General features: G+C 46.0%; 1 protein-coding gene across 1 annotated transcript in view; it reads right to left on the bottom strand.

The window, feature by feature from the left end:
• Nucleotides 1–781: 781 nt before the first annotated feature.
• TMTC1 (transmembrane O-mannosyltransferase targeting cadherins 1) overlaps nt 782–18394 on the bottom strand; it is a 143761-nt gene continuing 126148 nt past the window's right edge. The window contains exons 14-20 of the mRNA XM_059471576.1: nt 14989–15091; nt 11305–11440; nt 10383–10527; nt 9107–9244; nt 7967–8089; nt 6711–6788; nt 782–5984 (exon numbers count right to left, since the gene is read on the bottom strand). Coding sequence (XP_059327559.1) covers nt 5844–5984; nt 6711–6788; nt 7967–8089; nt 9107–9244; nt 10383–10527; nt 11305–11440; nt 14989–15091 — 864 coding nt within the window. The 3' untranslated portion in view covers nt 782–5843. The remainder of the gene's footprint in view (nt 5985–6710; nt 6789–7966; nt 8090–9106; nt 9245–10382; nt 10528–11304; nt 11441–14988; nt 15092–18394) is intronic.

Here is an 18394-nt window from a genome sequence, read left to right as displayed (position 1 = left end):
CCACCTCTCACAGGAGGAACCACTCAGCTGATGAGCCCTTTTAATGGCTGTGCTGTCAATCAGTGTTAGCAGCTGAGGCTGCAGGGCTGCAGCACACCTGGGTTTGGAGGCTCTCTCACCATGTCTCACCTGTTTGGAGTTTGCTGCCTGTTTCCATGGGCAGCAGCAGGATCTCATGTCCCCCCCCCCCATCACTGTCATCACTCCCCTTCATGCTACAGGGCATTTTGGACACACCAGGATGGCAGGAAACACCATGGCATGTGTTCAGGGCTATTGATTCTCTTTCAGCTCCATTTTCAATAGAAGTGTTTATCACCATTACTATCCCAAGTGAACTCAAACCCTGGAAGCACGCAGGAGCATCTAGGAATGTGTGCCAGGAAGAAGGGATTTACAACAAAATTAGTTTCTTTTTAATCTCAGTTTTTTTTCTCTTTGCACTCTGTGGATTTGTTTGACACATTCCTGACAGAGGCATAAAGTCTGACATGAAGAGTTTATGTCACTATAACATGTTCAATCATCAAGGCTGTGTGAGCACCAGCCCACGTCTTTTCTCATGCTCAGGCTCCACAAAATGCCTGCTCCAATGTTTTTATATGCCCAGACTCAAACACATATGCTGCACAGTTGCTCCTACATGACCAATAACCTGGAATTCAGAGCATGTAAAATAAAATATAAGTCAAGTGGAGTAAGAAACTTCGGCCCTTCCACCTCCAGAACAATGTGTTCATGGCTGGTCCTAAAGAAAAAGAACAAAACCAGGCACAGCACCTGCTTTTCTTACTTTTTATATAAAATAGACATTTACATACATTTTCTTCTGCAAAGACTTGGAGCATAACTCCTTGATGTGAAATCTAGCCATAAATCCCACCGTGAAAAAAGCAAAGACTTTGCAAATTCCTGCATCACTGACATACATCCAGCTGCTGCTAAGAGTGAATTTATTTTTAAAATATTTCCAATCCACGGGCTGTTTTCTTGTGGTTTTGTTTTTGTTTGGTTGGTTTTCTTCTTTCTTAAAAAGATATGCACAGCTAATTTAAAAAATTAGATACAGAAATAAGAACCATATGAACAACAGGCAATGCAAACAACTTCTGCATGAGAGGAACACGCAGTGTGACATCCACTTCAGGCAGAGATTTCTACAGTAATACAGTTGTGTTACAGCTGTAACTTTTACAGAGGATACCACTGGGGGTATTTTCCAGAAGAAAAAATTCTCAGCAAGTCAGTACAAACATGGCAATGAACTTTTGCAAAAGTTATCAAGGTTACCTGAAGCAACTTTGCCACATTAAAACACCAGTGAATGCCAAGCGCTGTTTTTTTTCTTTTTCTTTTTTTTTTTTTCTCTTTTGCTGCTGGGTTTAAATGTACATGAAAGCAAAATGGTGCATTTTGAAATTGCTGCAAGAGACTGAAGGTTGGGGGAAAAGCCCTCTAAGGGCTAATTTTTTGAAAGATTGTGCATAATTGCATATATGAAAGATAGAAATTGAGCACTTGGTCAACTTAATCACATAAAGATTGAAGAGACTTAAGCATACACCAGCTGTTTCAATGAGCTGGAGGACAAGTGGGGCAGAAGACCATATAATAATATTCTAAATTGCTTAATTAATAAATTAGACTGACCATTATCTTCTTTCACCAATATTGTACACCATATCTGATTTCTGTGGAGAGTTACAGAAATAGTTTTTAGATAATTTTAGGGGCATCCAGCCTCGCCTGCAAGTTAGCCTCTCTATTTTGAATTTTTTCGACTTATACATCTTTCTACTCCCATGCATGCATGCCCAGCCCCTTGTCCTCCTCTGGAATGAAGGCCATTTGCACTGCTGCATTCACTTACTGTTTGGCCAAAACAAATTGCCTGCACATTTGTAGGAAAATCTAGTCCAAGAAGTCCATGAGAGAAAGAAAATACCCCCCAATGCATTATTTATCCTGGGGGACAGAAAAGGGATGGAAGCAGAGAACACTGGAATTTAAATAAGCAATAAAATAAAATCCATCAGCTGCAAATATTATCCATGGGGAAAGGAAAAAGCAACACAATTATTATGTTTCTCATTTAGGATTAAAATGTACAGTGAGTACATCAAAGTCCTGTTTAACCAGCTTTCCATTAATTCTCTGCTTTAAAATTAGTGAGCACTGAGGTTTATCCAATGCAACTTGCAGAGAGCATGAACTCTCCCCCACCAGGCAGATCTGCAGCCATTTGTTAATCTGCAATCTCTGCAAACCATGCTGAGCACTGGAACTGGTAGAAAACAATGTATTTATAACTCCTTGTTTTAGAAGCTGTGTGATGCTGGAGGAAGAGAACATTTCCTATGATTAATTAGGATAATATAAAGTTATCACAAGGTAAGTTGCTTGATTTACCTTGCACAATAGCATTCCATGTTGGTGTAGGTAACCATCTCATATCATACTCTGTTCTTCTCTGCCTGCAGTAAACCTTTGACATGATTGCCCTGAAGAAACACAGGGCATCAGCATGGGTGCCAACAGGACAGGGAGTCAGCTCAGAGCTTCACAGGGGTTTAACTGCTTTGGCAGCCCATGCTCTGAGCCATTCTCCCAGTCTGCTGCCAGTTTGCAGCCTGTCATCCTGCATAGATGGGGTATAAAGTGCTGGTCCAGGAACGTGGGGTTCATTATCGAGCTCTCCTCTCTGCAGAACTACAAACCCAGCTCCAAGGTGTGGAGGGCCAGCCTTTGGGCACGGAAATGCAAACTGCTGCAACTGGCATTAAAATCCCTGGCTATGTTCATTATCAGCCTGGTTCAGGCAAGTGGATATGCCTTGCCTTCCAACAAACCACCTCCCTTACTGGGGCATCTTTCTCCATTTTCTGCAAGTAAGACAGTGTTGCACAAATGGTAATCAATCCTTCTCCAGGATCTGGGAGGGGGGCATCCAAAGCTGCATTACGCTTCTATACATACACAAGTTTTAGGAGGTCAGGATGGCTTTGATCAGGTTTTAGGACAAGCAGGAGACAGTAATTTCTACCAGGTCTCTCAGGAAAGACAAACTAAGATTTATGCTGAAGTTAAAAACATAAAATTAAGTCTTCCCCCTCACAAAGCATTGCTATAAAAAATACAACTTCTGCATTTGAAAAAATATGTTTCATTGGCCACTATTTAAAGCCACAAACTATATAGTATTTATTTAATCTATCTTTTGAGGCAAAGTTTATAGCTGATACACATTTTTAAAGGAGGCACATCTCCCCCCATGCTACCCACTGACCTTCAGCTGGCTGCTGGAGCACTCTGCAGGTGCTTCCTCCCTGGGGGCTTTGCATGGTACCCCTGTCAGGGCAGCACCAAACACTGTTCTGCCAGCCCCAAATTCACTGCAGCACAGCCAGCCTGGGCACACAGGCCTTTGGGGAGCTGTCCCAAAGACAGGCTCACCTTGGGGACAGGCACAGAGATTTCTGGTCCAGCTACCTCTGAATATCCCAGCAAAGAACCATCTACGACCTTGCAATGCCTGTTGGGGAGCTGACTGCTGTCAGAGGCCATCTAAGCTTTGGTGTCCCCATCCCATGGCACTGTGCTGGCATGATGCCACCTCCTCCAGGCCATCCTGGCAGCCCAGGGGTGTGCAGATCTACTGTGTGCAAGGCAGCCAGCAGAGCACTTGCCCTGGGGACCTGCAGTGAGTTCATGTGAGTTCAGCCAGTCCACAGCCACAACAGCTGTGTGAAAAAACAAGGGAGGGGTGCTGAGCCAGCCCCAGGAGCTCAAACCTGTCCCTGGCCCCATGAAGTAAAGTAGGCTGCTTGGGCTGGGAGCAGAAAACTCAACAGTGAAGCAATTTGCTTGTTCTGATCTCAGTGCTCCCCTGGAAGCTGGTTTGGAGAGAGAGAACCCAAACACTCGTGGTGCCACCTCTTCTCCCCAGCAGTTTTTCACTTCTGCCCAGCTGTGGCTGGCTGCTCTCCTTGGCCAGTGAGGCCCATCCAGCCTCGTCTCAGTGGATGCACAGCCATGGCTCTGGCAGGTCCATAAACCCAGACACAGACAACTGTATCTGGGAGCTCCAAACACAGTTGGAGTCACATCAATAATTCATCAGTAACCTGACCATCACCTGTGCAGCAAGACACTGTTATCACCAGGCTTGTCAAAGGAAGCCAGCACAACCTCCAGCACATGGCTGAGCCATCCCACTGAGGGAACTTGGAGAGTGCTGAAGTGCCATGGCCAGCTAAATCTGGGCACCACAGCAGTGCCAGGCTTTTCCTGACAGATGGTTTTTTGGGCATTGTACACCTACCTGAACTGTACTAACAATGCCAGACCCCGGGCTGCTGGCCACAGTCAAGCTCAAACAAAACAACTTTTCCAGCAGTTTAGTGCTGCAAGAGGAACAAACTGGTGACCAACGCTGGTGTCCAAACCCAAAGGCAGGAAGCAGATCCCACTAATGCTCCCTGAGAACTGGTGCAAACCCCAGTGGAAGCAGCAGAAGTGCTGCTTATTGCAGGGCCAGTGTGGTCCAAAGTGCTCTGCAGCCACTTAGAATCATGAGAGGAATTATTCCAGCACGCCTCCTTGGTACTCCCTTTTTCTAACTTCAGACAATATGAGTCACAATGCCCAACCATGTGGCCAGCTGTGAGGGATATTGCCCAATTTGTATAAAACAGAGAAAATATATTAATTATTTGATTATTATAAGTTAAATAAATAAAGCTCAAAAATAAAAGCCTCAGTTCTGAAGAGAATCTGTTTTCCCACATCAGTATTTAAAAATATAGATTTACGACTGATCAGCTATAGGTCATTTTCTGTATCTCTTAGGGGAGTGGTGAGAACACTTTGGCCAAGTATTTTGTCAGTGTTATCACCATGATAAATGGGCTTTGTCCCTGCACACCCATAAAAGAGCCTCCTTCGTACCTTTCCAGGCTAGGAAATGTTCCCTAATCTCCCTGTGGCTTTACTTTACCTCCTATATTGATTAGATAGATTGTTTGTTTTCCATACTGGGGACTGAGTAGGAGGACAAGTAATCCTAGAGCTTCCCATTGCCTTTGGACACTTCAGTTTTTTCAGAGTAATAATTATTTGGCCTGGAGGGAGAGGGCAAAGGGTAAAGCCATATGATATTTGACAAAAGTGACATCATGAACCTGAATTACCACAAAATTATTGTCTAATGAATAAAACATTCAGGCTAGGTTTTCCCTCAAAGGATCATCTGTCCTACTTGTAGAATCATCCTTCCAGGGTGATATTTAAATAGTTTCCTCTTTCTTTTGAATAATTTTCAAGTCCCATTTGGAGCTGTAAAAGCGACCACCATTTCATCAGCATTAACCCCTTGGAACCTTTTTTATGTGACCATTATGACCATCCTTCCTGTCTGCAGCACTTGCAATGAAGCCCATCATTGGTGCTCTACATGGATGAGGTGAGCCTGTGTGTGGAGAACAGGAGGTGCTCTTTCACCCCTGCTGCAATGGATGAGTGCTTTGTCTCCATGGTTTCCCTGGTGACAACCAAGATACTGAAGGTGCATGTCCCACCCACTCTCCTGGTGTCACTAGAACAGCCTAGATATGAATCTTGATTAAAGGAAGGTTTTCATTCATGCTCCAGCACATCCCACAGGACCCAAGGATCCCATGATCCCACAGGATCCTGTAACTTTGATTGAACCTATGCATGCATTCAAAGTTTGCCTTCCCTAATTCTGAGTCCTATCAAAGCTCTTTCAGCATCACTTTGAGCAACAGGCTTCCACCACACTCTTCTCCAAGGGGCACGAGTGTCCTCCTGCTGGTGACTGATTGCTATGTTTGGTCTTTCTCCTGGACTTCTTGAAACCGTTTCTCCAAGCGATCCAGCTTGGCCAGATTCTCCTTCAGCAGCTTGCTGTTTGGAACCAGCTGCAAGGCTTTCTCGTAGTAGTCACGGGCAGTGATGTAGCTCCCCTGCAAAGAAAATGGGTGCTAGGTCTCATTCACATTCCACACAGAAAGTTTGTTCCCAGGGTGAAGTGAAAAACGAGACACAGGGGAAACAGAGTTTAAAAAACCTGACATTGCTGGGTTACAAAAATATTTCTTTATGAAACAGATCACCAAGTGCTGTTGACCTAAATTTGATGAAACTCACGCAGCAAGAAATAGATTTACATTTTTTTTGTTGTGTTGCACCAGAAGAGTTAATTTTACTCAGCAACAGGATAGCTTAAGGACATCACACAATGTCACTCCTTAAGACCCAAATCATAATGATATGCTAAAGTATTCAAAAGAATAAGCAACCACAGGGTAGGCTGCCTGTTTCCATAATTTCATGCCAGTATTCTGCATTAGACATCTTTATTAAATTAATTAGGTAGAGAAGAACCTTAAAAGTCAACTCACGGTGACATTTTTCTAAGGTAGGTCAACAACTGAAGCAGGAAAGCTTTTAAGAGGAGCAGGTTGTTCCTTGCAGCCTGCACTCTAAAAATATGAGATCTGCTTTACCAAGCCACCTGGCTGGGAACTCCAGCTGGGGTGAAGAGACTTCCTTCCTTTTTGGATAAAATATGTCAAAGGACTTGCTGTTCACAAACATGCAACTCTTATCAGTCTGAAAACAGTTTAGCTTTTTGTCCTGTGTAGTAGTGTCTGCACCTGGCAGCTTAAGGAAAACCAAAACTGTCATACCTTGATGTGCTCAATGCCTCCCATATTCATCCAGGCCTGTGCCTGGTCTGGGTTGAGCTCCACAGCCCGTTTGTAGCTCTGCAGAAACAGGAAACATTTCTAGGTTAGGAGTCTGACTCTTCAAACCAAACCAACGCTGGAGGGGAAAGAGAAACGCAGTTTCCTCTCCTGAAGCCATTCAGAATGGAATTCAAATTCCCCTCATATACAACGCACAGAGTGAATTTCAGTTTCTTTGCAGAAGAGGCACAGAATGTGCTGCTCCATGGCTCAGCTCATCTCACAGGTTTTCCCTGCCAATGTGTGCTTTTCCTGCACTCTGAGAGGAGCCACACCTGCCACCCTGCCCCCTGCACCACTGGGGTCTCCTGCACATCAAGGTGATTTCCTTAGGCAGTGCCAAGCACAAGCCCTCCCAACTACAAGCCATGTGATTGCTCTTTATCTGCAAGGCTTTAATTTGGAGCTGGCAGCAGACTCTGGGACAGCCACTTGTATGGAGGTTTCACAAGGACCTGAGGGCAGGGCTTTCCTTCCCCACTGACACTGAGAGTGGGAGAAGAAGCCATTAGGACATTCCGGAGTCTGTCAAGCAGCACTGTTTTTACATTGTCACAACAGGAAAGGATTTTCAAATCAGGATTAAACATCTTTAGGGATATTGAGAATATTCAGAACAGTCCAATTAATATTTTCTGAATCAGAGAATAATGGAATGGTTTGGGTTGGGAGGGACTTTTAAGATTATCTACTTCCAGCTCCCCTCCTACAGGCAGTAAGTGACACCTTCCACTAGACCAGGTTGCTTCTGCACTATTATTAATGCTAACATAATTTCTGAGCTATCAAGCATCCTTCTTCACAGGATAAGCCAACCTCTCAGTTATTGGCTTCTGAGGTGAGATATAACAACATGGTGAGCTCTCACAGGTCCCCAAGCTTCCAGCCGAGCCATCTGGAGCTGGTCACTGACAGCAAGAGGGGCTGGGGCTGGATGGAGCTAAGGTGAATCCCACCACAACTGTGTACTTAACCTCTCAGAGCAGGGAGCAGTATTTCCTTTGAGGAATGAGGAAAAAAGTTGCAATTAAGTCTGGTAAAGTTAGCTGCCTCACAGCTTTCTCTGTACCAGTGATAGACTCTGAGCTCCTAAGGCCAACAGCAGCCAGGGTGTTGCACCAGGGAGTTTCACACACAAGGAGCAAACTCTGTCTTTTAGCCTATAAAACCACCAATAGGTCTTAGAGCAGTCGTACCTCAAAAGCCTTGTCAAGGAGATTCTGTTCTCTTAGCTGGTTTCCTTTAGTGAAAAAGAGCTCTGATATGACTTTTGGATCCTTTGGTTTTAGCTGAAGCGCTTTTTCTATAGCTTCAAGTGCCTGTGAAAAAGCAAGAGGACATTGTGTGCCTTCCATTCAGTGCCTTCCCACTTCTCATTCTTTCCTCATCACTATGGACTACCAGCATTAGAATCATCTTTCTCCATCCCTTGTTAACCCCACATCATTAACACACAGGGAAACAAGATTTTTAAATGCCTGTGTGGGAACCCAGGGCATCCCTCTGGCTGCCCTGGATGGCTTGAGCCCCTGGCTGGAGGCTCAGAGGCCTTGGCACAGAGCCAAAGACACCTGTGGCTTTGATTTTAACCCATGGAGAAAATTACCAACTTTATGTAAAGATCTACAAGCCACGAGAGTTTAAGCAGAATGATAGTTAATTTTTGACAAGGCAGGAAAGTAGAATTTTGGGGGTTTAGAATGGGGGTTCTGAAGCTAAGATGGAGGGATTTGGGCATGCCTTGTCCCTCCTCTTCTTCTTCTTCTTAGCCTCCATCTTCTGTGTGATGGTGGCACTTTTGAATTGGTTTAGAGTAGGAACAGACTGTCTAACATAGGTGATAGGTATTGGAAAATTATTGTAAATAAAGTACACATAGTTTTTAGTATAAAAAACTAACACAGCCTCAGGGGTGTGCAGTGTGCCACGGACCAACCTGCTAGACAGACCTCAGCGTGTCAGAAAAAGAATGTATAGATAACAGAAGATAAACAACCTTGAAAAGCACAGCTGAGGAACCCTGACTCCTTCTTCAATTGTGGGGCTGGGAAAAAGGGACTTTCCAACATCTTGGGGTCATCTCGACCACAGAGACTCTGAGACAGCCTGGGGCTGATGGGCACTGGGGCTGACAGCAGCAGGAGGTATAACTGATAAGAAAACCACACTGCTTAGCTTCAGTCTTAGTACATAGATGAACTGAGGGTTTTAGTGAAGAAATAATATATTGAATGTGCGCTGAGGCACGTGACTTGCCCCCAGAGAGACAGAGTGTAAAACTCAACCTGAGCTCTGTGTGTGATCCCTTGGGACAAGGCTATCCCACGGCACGGTACCTTGGCATAGAGCTCCTGCTTGCTGTAGATGGCTGACAGGAGGCGGTAGCACTCCAGGCACTCCGCATCCTCGTTAAGGATGTGGTTCGTCATCTTCTCCGCTTCCTTTGTCCGCCCCATCATGGCCAGAACCTGAGCCTGTATAACAGAGCCACAGTGTTACACTTGACCAGCTGTCCCAGGGTGATGTTATGATGCTTGTATCCCTGATGCTGTTCATTTAGGGGATTCCTGGGGCCCCCCTAAGCTGTATGTTCACTGGTAACAGCAAGCAGCCAAGGAGACTCCACATAGCTTCTGAGGGTGCTCATTAGGTGAGGGTTTATTGGAGGTCCCACCTCCAGGAGCAGCATGGTTTCTGAGGGAGAAGGGGGAAAGGGACAGGAAGGGAGAGCCTAGGGAGAAAGGACCAAGAGAGCAAAGGGCTAAGAGAGATTCTCATCTCCCTCGCACAGCTTGACAGGCAGATTCAAAGTGGGCATGGAACAAGCCTTGGGCCAATGGGATTACAGATCCATGATCCAGGAGAGGATCACAGGCCTGGAATAAACCCTACATTATGGAGGGGTGAGACAGAGCATACCATTTAACTAAAATGTAACACCACATATCCCCAGTCAGGTGTTCTGTTTTTGCTGGATATTATATTCTGTGCCTGAGAGCAAAGGTGGGGAGAAGCAGCGGAGTTTTGTTATCAGGGACTGGACTCACTCCTCCACAGTCTTCTGGATCACTGTTGCTGTCTGGGCATGGACAGGGCAGAACACCGTGCTCCTTTTGTTTTTTAGTTAGTTAGTTAGTCTAGCTAGCTGAGGCAGTCCAAGCTTTCCCTGGACTGCCTTTTCTTTCCCTTTTCTTGGAATCATTTGAACCTGCTCCAGACCGGGACCTGAGGAAACAGCACAAGCTCACACTTTGCAGCCTGCCGGGACCTGCTCTGCAGCCTTTCCCAGTGCCAGAGGGACTGACAACAGAGTGATCACACACAGGAGAGACTTTCTGAATTTGTCATCTCTTCAGAGCAGCAAATTAGTTTTGTTGTGGGGTATTGCTCATTTTTTGTGCTAGGGAGTGCTTTGCCTGTTAAATAAACAGGTTCTTTCCACTTCTCTACAAAGAAATTTTTCCCGAACCAGGTGCGGGGAGGGGACGCGTGGGTTTGCATTCTGGAGGGGCCCCTTTTGGAGGTTTTCTCCCAGATTTTCCCTAAGCCAGGACACCAGCTGAGCCCTCTGCCCCGGGCTGAGTGGGTGCTGCTGCCCTGGCTCCCGCTCACCAGCGCCAGCCGGGTGTCCTTGCTGGAAGGCTGCAGCGCCGCCGCCTCCCGGTACACCTGCAGCGCCTCCTCGTAGCGCCCCGTGTTGTAATACAGAGCCCCCAGCGGGGACAGGATCTCCGCCTTCCTGGACACCTTCAGCGCCCTGGGGGTGGGAGAAAGGCAAGCTTCAGTGTGGGAGGAGCAAAGGGGAAGAGCGAGGTGGGCTTGTGGGGGATGGAGAACCAAAGCTCTGCTCCATCCCAGCCTGGGAAGGACAAATCCCCTGGGGAGGGATGAATGTGCTCACAACAGTAATCCCACCGTCCAGCTGAGAAGGAGAAAGAGAAGGAGGAGGAGGAGGAGAAGGAGCCACCTTCAAAGTGCCCTCAATGAGCCTGCAGCAGGGGGGGGGATGGTTGACAGATGAAACCTGGGCAAGGTGAGCACAAATCTATATAATACTCCCACCCAACCCATCCTGCTGCATTCCAGGAGTCAGAGCCTGACTGCTGGAACACTGCTGGGAAGGGCCAGAGTTCCTAATGGTGCCAAGGGTTTGGTGCTGAGCTGCACAGCACTTCTGGCTGCTCCTGGTGCAGCAACCACAGACCACCTTTGAGCAGGCTGGGAGTTGTGGTAATACAGCCTGCTCCTACCACCGAGAAACCTCCAACATTGTCATCAGAGCATCCCCCCAGGCAAAAGCAGCAGTGTCCATCCTGGGGGCTTGGGAATAGTTCAGGGAAATCAACACTGCCTGAGGCCATGCTGCCTTTCCAAGCACTCCCCAAAACCAGCCACATCTATTTCAAACAGATGGAGAATGAAGGGAGGAAATCCCATGCATGCACTGATAGATCTGTATAATAGAAACCCTTTAGCAGAGACAAGCCATACAGGGGCAGGAGGAACCCCTCTGTGTCCCAGCCCAAATCCTCACCTCTTGTACCACACTTCAGCCTCTTTATTCTGCCCCAGGGAGCGGTGAAGCCTGCCCAGGTTCACCATGGCCACGTGGTGAGCAGGGCTCAGGAGGATGGCCTGCCTGTAGTGGGACATGGCTCTCTCAGGAGACCCTGGAGAGGAAAACAGCCATTAAACCAGAAAAAAAACCCTGTGCAGCAGAAAAAGCCCGTCTCAAACTCAGCACATGGTAACACTCAGGCTTTCTTTCTTCTATTGCTCTATGCATGAGTCCTGGGGTAACTTTATGATGCTTGCACTATCCCCATTTGTCTGTTTAGCCCAGAAATAAGTTTTGCATCTTTAAGACCATGCGAGAGTGAAGGGGGAGAAAGAAGAAGGGCAGAGTTTGTTATCAGGAACTGCACTTGCTCACCTACATCCCTCTCACAAACTGGTGCCTGCAGACAGCAGGACAGAGCTCTCCTTTGCTTTTTAGTTAGTTTTTAGCTAGCTGAGGCAGAGAAGTTCCCTGGACTGTGGTTTTTCTTTTCCTTGGGCCTGTTTAACCCTGCTCTGGACAGAACACCCAGCAGAGCACGGGCAGCTCCAGCTGTGGCCACCAGGCCAGGCCTGGGCTGTGGCATTTCCAGTACTGGAGGGACTGAGCGAGCTGAGCTACAGCCCAACAAGGGACTTGTTGAGTTTGTCATCTCTTTTGGACTGGCAAGAGGTCTTATTGTTTAATATTATTCATTTTTTGTGCTGGGGAATGCTTTGCCTGCTAAATAAACGATTTTTTTCACTTTTCTCCAAGGAAATCTTTTCCCAAACCAGTTAGGGGAGGGGCCACTTAAATCTGCTTTCTAGAGGAACCCCTTTGGAGGTTTTCTCCAAAATTTGCCCTAAACCAAGACAGCAAGGAAACATTTTGAGAAAGAAATCCTGCCTCAGCATTTTGAATCTAAGCATAAGAGAAACTGCTATCCAAACTAAGATTTAGTCCCTAATATTCAGAGACAATCCTGAGAAAAAGATTTTCTAGGGGGTGGGTTTTTTGCAAGTTAAGGAACCAGTCACAACAAGATGACTCCTGACTGAAAGCACCCTCTTGATCATGCAGCACTGGGGACACAACCCCTGTGCTAAGGACAGAGCCCACCTCAGGGAAGGGGCTGGGGCACATGTGCCATCTCCTGGTGGAGCATCCTTTTCACCCTGGCCCACTGGAGAAATGGGCAATGAAGAATGAAGAACAAGCCCCCAGTATTCCCCAAACATCACCAGAATTGCAAATACTTTCAGCTCTCTCCAAACAGAGATTTTCCCTCCACCTCTGCTGTGCTGCTGCTCTGAGCTCCAGCTCAGTCTCCGTGTATTGCTCAACAGGACAGGGAGTAGCTGCCAGGGACCAGCTAATTCCCACTCTGGGCAATAAATCCCAGAGCAGAGGTGTCCAGGTGGTTGTTTTGGAGCACCATCTCTGTGCTGCACAGGAGCCATTGGGTGGCACTGCTTCACTGTGTGAAAATGTGCAAGGTCCTGCAGCCCATGACATCACCAACACCACAACAAAACACAAGCAAAAAGAGAGGTGCAAGATCACTACCCCAATGCATAAAGTTCCACTTTTAATAATGTCTTTTTATTTAGCTAAATAATGGTAGAAGTATAAAGTTCCAGCATTACAGAAATGCAAATATTGCATTTTTAATCCCAGGGTGATTTAATTGGCTTGCAAACTCCAGACCAGATAACCTCCTGATGAAAACCAATACTAAAAGAGCTTTGTCCACACCGAAGCTTTTCAGTGTTAGCATTTTTTTTAACTGATTCACTTCACAATGTATTTAATTCCATTTCAAGCTGGAAAACAGATCTCAAAAACAGCCAGTGCATGTTGGGGCACTGAACATGCTGCTGTGGGAATTTTTTTTCGTATCTTCACAGATGTAGTTTGGTTTTTTTGAGACCATTTATGCAACTTAAAATATACACTGGCACATCTCAGCATGTCCTTTACAGGAGTGAGGAGGAACATCTGTGCAGAGGTTCAGAAGTGTTGAAGACTCACCCAAGGCTGAGGACATGTTGTTGAAGATACCACTTTTTCAAAACATCCAGCAGCAGCCTCAATCTTTCCCCACCACTGAGCAGGCAGATGTTTTTGAAAATTATACCTACAAAACATCCTGGGAAGCAGCTGGGCACGCACTGCAGCCCCTCAGCCAGGCAGCTCAGCACACTGGGGTAACGTGCATCATTAAGGGAGACACACTCAGTGTCTGTGAGCACTGCAGAGCTGTCTGGAGCTGTGGCTCCCCAGAGCTGGCAGTGGCTGCACAGAACCCTGTGAGTTAATTGCTGTGGTGCTCCCCAGCATCTCCCTGTGCCGCCGGTGCGGAGCGCAGCCACTGACAGGCTCAGCAGCAGCCACTGCCTTCACGCCTTGCCATGCCTCTAGCAGGGTTATTGACACATCAGCCCCCAAGGAGCAGGAGTCAGTGGGATTTTTTCCAGTTGTTTGTCTGTAGGGAAGCGTAGGAGGAAACCAGGAAATGATAGTTTTGACTTTGGCAGAGTACGAAAGTGTAAAAAAACAGAAAGTGCTCTGCACTGCATTTGAACCACAAATTTTGGCAGGAATAGGAGTTTATCTGGGTTGGCAAGCAAAGATGAGTACAACATGAGAGGGAAATTACTCAGGAATTTTTATTATTTGCAAGCTTGAATTTTGCCAGGGCCCAAATTCAGAACCAGAACTTCTCTTGCTAATGCTATGATGCCTCTTTTGATTATGAATATTGATTTTGGTTCTGTAATTGTTTCACTGGTACTACAGAGGGGTGATGGCCAAGTGTCAGCTCAAAGGGAGAACAGCCAGTTGCAGACTGACAGACACCATCTCCCTTTTTCCCAAGCACCACTGGAACTGGGCACGTGTGATGGGGAAAGAACCACACACTTCAAGCCTACACTGTTTCACCACTGAGTCTTGGCTCTGTTCTGGAGGGACCACAGTGAGACAACAGTCCTTTTCCACCAGTCATTTGTCAAATTAGCTTTGCTTATAAAGCTGTCAATAAAAGGTGGCAATTAAAGTGACATCTCTGTTGCTGGTATGTGAATGCCAGAAAGTGCCAAGTAAGCTGGATGGGAACCAGAAGCCCAGGAAAAAAGGATGCCATTACAGAGCTCCTCAAAAATCAATTCACCCCACAGTGTATAAGGTTTTGTTTTCACAGATTACTGTGGTTTGAAAGTCATGTTGCTTTCTATAGTGGTGGCACTCAAGCCTTACAGTCAAAGAGCTGCTTTGTCACCAAGTAGGGCTGCACATGCTCCAGAGACCATAATGATCCATTTGTGTGCCTGTGATTTGATTTGCTGTGGCCATGCCTTGCTGGAAAAAAGGCAGTACTGTCAGGATGCTGCCCAGCTCACACTGAAGAGGCCAACTGCCTGTGTGAAGATGGTGACAAACACTGAGGGGAGCAGGGGGGCTGAATGAATGCTCCTGCTGCACAGTGCCTGCACTGATGGTGAATTCCAGTGTGCTGTGCTCTCTCAGCAGCACAGGGATATTTATTTCCAAGCTACCACGGAGGCACATCTATTGCCTTGGAAGCTTTTGACACCCTTTTAGATGTGTACTGCTGAATAAAATAAACCAAAGCTAAGCAGACAGAAAGGGAAAAATCCTGTGCTCCCTCTCACTTACCAGTGTCAACCAGGAAAACGCCGTAGTTGTTGTGCAGGTCAGAGCTCTCTGGACAATTCTCTATGCCAGCCTTATAGACCTCCTCAGCCTCCTTGAGCCGTTCCTTGAAAGAGAAGGAGGTTTCTTAGCCATGGCAGAAACTCTGTCAGCACCATTTGCTGCATTCTGAGACAGCTCCCTCACTGCAGGGGAAGCTTGGGGATTCCACCCCACTTTCCAAGAGGCCAAAATTTGACCCCATGGCATGGATGTGCTATAGCTGCCACCTGGTACCCCAGAGCAGTTCAGACAGCTTCCCCCCACGCCTCTGCTACCCATGAAACACCTGGAGAAAGTGGTGCCTGTGCAATGCCAGTGGAAACACCTGGAGAAAGTGGTGCCTGTGCAATGCCACTGAGTCCCCAGCTGGGTGCATGCACAGCCAGGAAAAACACAGCAACAGGGATTGGGCTGGTTCTGTTGAGAAATATCTGTCATCTGGGAGAGGATATGTTCTAATTTATTTGTTTAATGAGCATCTCACTGGCTAACTTTTCCCCTCTGGAGCTCTGCTGTTCTTTCCTTAAGCAGTGAGGAAAATACAAGGAATGAAAGCTTGCTGTGTGTGATAGCTAGGGAGTGAGTGGAAGCAGGAGAAAGATAGAGGGTGGTGAAAGAGCAGGGAAATCTGACAAATTCAGAGGGTGGTGAAAGAGCAGGGAAATCTGACAAATCAAATTAATACCAGGCACTCTCAGTGTGTGAGGTGGAGTTCACTGGGACTGATAGGACATGCCAGCATGCTGATGCCCCAGATGCACTGACTTCTCATTTTGCATAGATTTTCAGGGAGGTTTGCTGCCTCTGAACATTTCTAGAAAATATGGATCTTTTCTTTGGAAACACCCTGCCTACAGACAGCATCCTGCTGGCTGGGTTCTGTCTAGCCTGAGCTATGGGCAGCCTGGTTCTGAAACAACAATCAGGCTTCTCCTGTGGATCAAACAGCAACTAAAAAAGGTTTCCACTTCCCTCCACAGTCAGACCACGTGTGCCCACTGCCTGCATGCTCACCAGCAAGGGTGTCTTCCTTCCCCCCACCTCAGAGCCTGTCTGTCAGCTGTGCTTGTGGAGGGAGGCTGTGAACAGAAGAGACAAGCACAGTGCAGAGGGGTGTCAGGAGAGCCTCCAGCACCAAGGATGCTCCTCTCAATTCTTCCCCTTCCACTGAGCAGCACAGCCCTACAGCAACAAACTCCAAACCTCCCAAGAAAGCAAATTCAGCCAAGTTCACTGAAAATTCACCTCCTTCACTGAGCAGAGCCTGCAGCTCCCATGCTGAATCCATGCTGAAATAAGAGGTTGCTCCACTCCCAGCTATGGACTGTCCTCAAAGCCTGCAAATGGCTGAGCCTCCTGGGCCTTCCCTGGATTTAAAATCTGTACCTGACAGCAGCTTTAGCTCCACAGCTGCTTAATGTGAGGAGTCTTTTCTCACCTCCTATCTCAGAACTGGAGAGCTGGAATAAATTGCACTGAAAGAGGATGACTTGATCAGAGAATCACACAGCCTGCCACAGTTAAGTCCCTTCACATTTACATGATAAAGGTCAGCCAGCAAAAAAGATAAGTGTGCAATAAAGCACAGAAGTACGTTTTTAAAAAGTGCTTAACTTTAGAAGTTTTGGATAAATTGATGTGAATTTGACAACATTATCCTGCAGAGTCAGGAAAAGTGTAGTGATCATCAGAATTGACTAAATTGAAGAGCAATTTTTGGTGCATATTTTCTAAGATTTATGTCTTACTTTCTTTCCCTCTGTTTTTAATTTTCAGCCAATGAATGCAGCTTTGTATGCCTGTATGTCAGCTTATTTTATTTACTGATCATAAACCAAATTTTTTAAGCAAGGGAGGGCTGTGTTAAACTAGATTAGAGTGTTCCATGTCAAAACATTCACCAGTATTGAGCATTCTAGCACTTTTATGGTGGTTGCATTGCTTTTTTGGCACCTAACATCCTGACCCTGCATGCCTCAGGCTCATTGCCCAGTCCAACAAAGTGTTTGCATTAAGCACAGTCAGAAAGTGGCAAGGGTGGAACCTGCTACTCCTGCCAGAGCTTTCCCTCCTCACAGCCTCTCCTCTTCTCAGCAGAAACAGAGCTCCAAGTTCATCAAGGCTACATTCTCATTAACACTTAATAATGCCACTCCCAGACCTTCATGAAACATTCATCGACCTCACAAAACTCAGAAGACTGGCATAAAAAATGTATGAGATTTTTATGATATTAAAAAAATTATGCATATGAGAATCTTTCCGTTGAACTCCAGGGTTTTTAGGTCTGTTTTTTATAAGGCTCAGCTTTTCAGTTTGGTTATGCCTGAGTAGGCTCTCCTCTGCAGCTAAGTGGGTTATAAAGTTTCTTTTTCTAAGAAACACACACATAAAATCAGATGAAGCTAGGGCCTGAGAAGAGCCACCAAGTAGCACAAAATGATGGATGAAACGGAAGCTGGAAACTGTGGGGAACCAGTATTAGAATGTTGTGAAAACAGGCAGCAAAAATGTTTGATTTCTGCTACCAGCACTACTGCAGTGATCACAGAAATCAAGGAAAACAGCAATACATTGCAACTGAGTTACAATTCCAAGCAGAAAGAGCAGCCAGAAGGGCAAGCATTTATAAAGGCACAAACAAGCCAAGCTGTTCCATACAATACAGCAGTGGGGTTTTGTCAGCTCTGGCTTCAGAATCAGCTATCAAGGAGAGAAAAGGGCAATTACATGAAATTACAGGTTAATTCCCTGGCATCTGAACCCTTCCTCTTAGCAGCACTATTTACAGGAATAGAAGGTAAGGAACCATAAGGTGTATTTCAGATTCATCCCCTTTAATATGGGGGGAACATGCTGTGCATGGCTGTGCACCCACCAAGACAATCCTGGTGCTATTTCACTGTGTCCACACATTTCCCTTTTAGCCTTGGAGCAAAGCTGGAGAAGCAGAAGCTGTCATGGGCACCTCATGGCAAGTTATTTAAACATGGCATTTAACATTATTATTTAACCCCCTTCCTATCACATCCCAGCAAGAGGGACTGTCATTTGATATTTTCTGAAAAATCTCCAGGATTTCTTCTCCTGGCAAGATGAGAAGCTTCAGCTTCTCCCTGTTTTGCTGCTTTGGAAAGTGATTTGGAGAATTGTTTACCCAGCATGTGAATTGTTTTGACTTAATGACAAATCCCAGTCCAGCTGTGTTGGGACTCTGGTCTGTCATGGGTTTCTATTATTCATTCTTGTCTAGCCTTCTGATGTATCCTTTATCTTTCTTTAATACAGTTTTAGTATATACTTTCTTTTTATATAATAATAATATGATAAAATAATATATCAGCCTTCTGAGAAACTTGGGGTCAAA

Source organism: Ammospiza nelsoni, chromosome 5 (assembly GCF_027579445.1).
Source record: "Ammospiza nelsoni isolate bAmmNel1 chromosome 5, bAmmNel1.pri, whole genome shotgun sequence".
Lineage (NCBI taxonomy): Eukaryota > Metazoa > Chordata > Aves > Passeriformes > Passerellidae > Ammospiza > Ammospiza nelsoni.
Note: the sequence above shows the minus strand (reverse complement) of the source record. Positions and strands in the feature narration are given on the sequence as shown.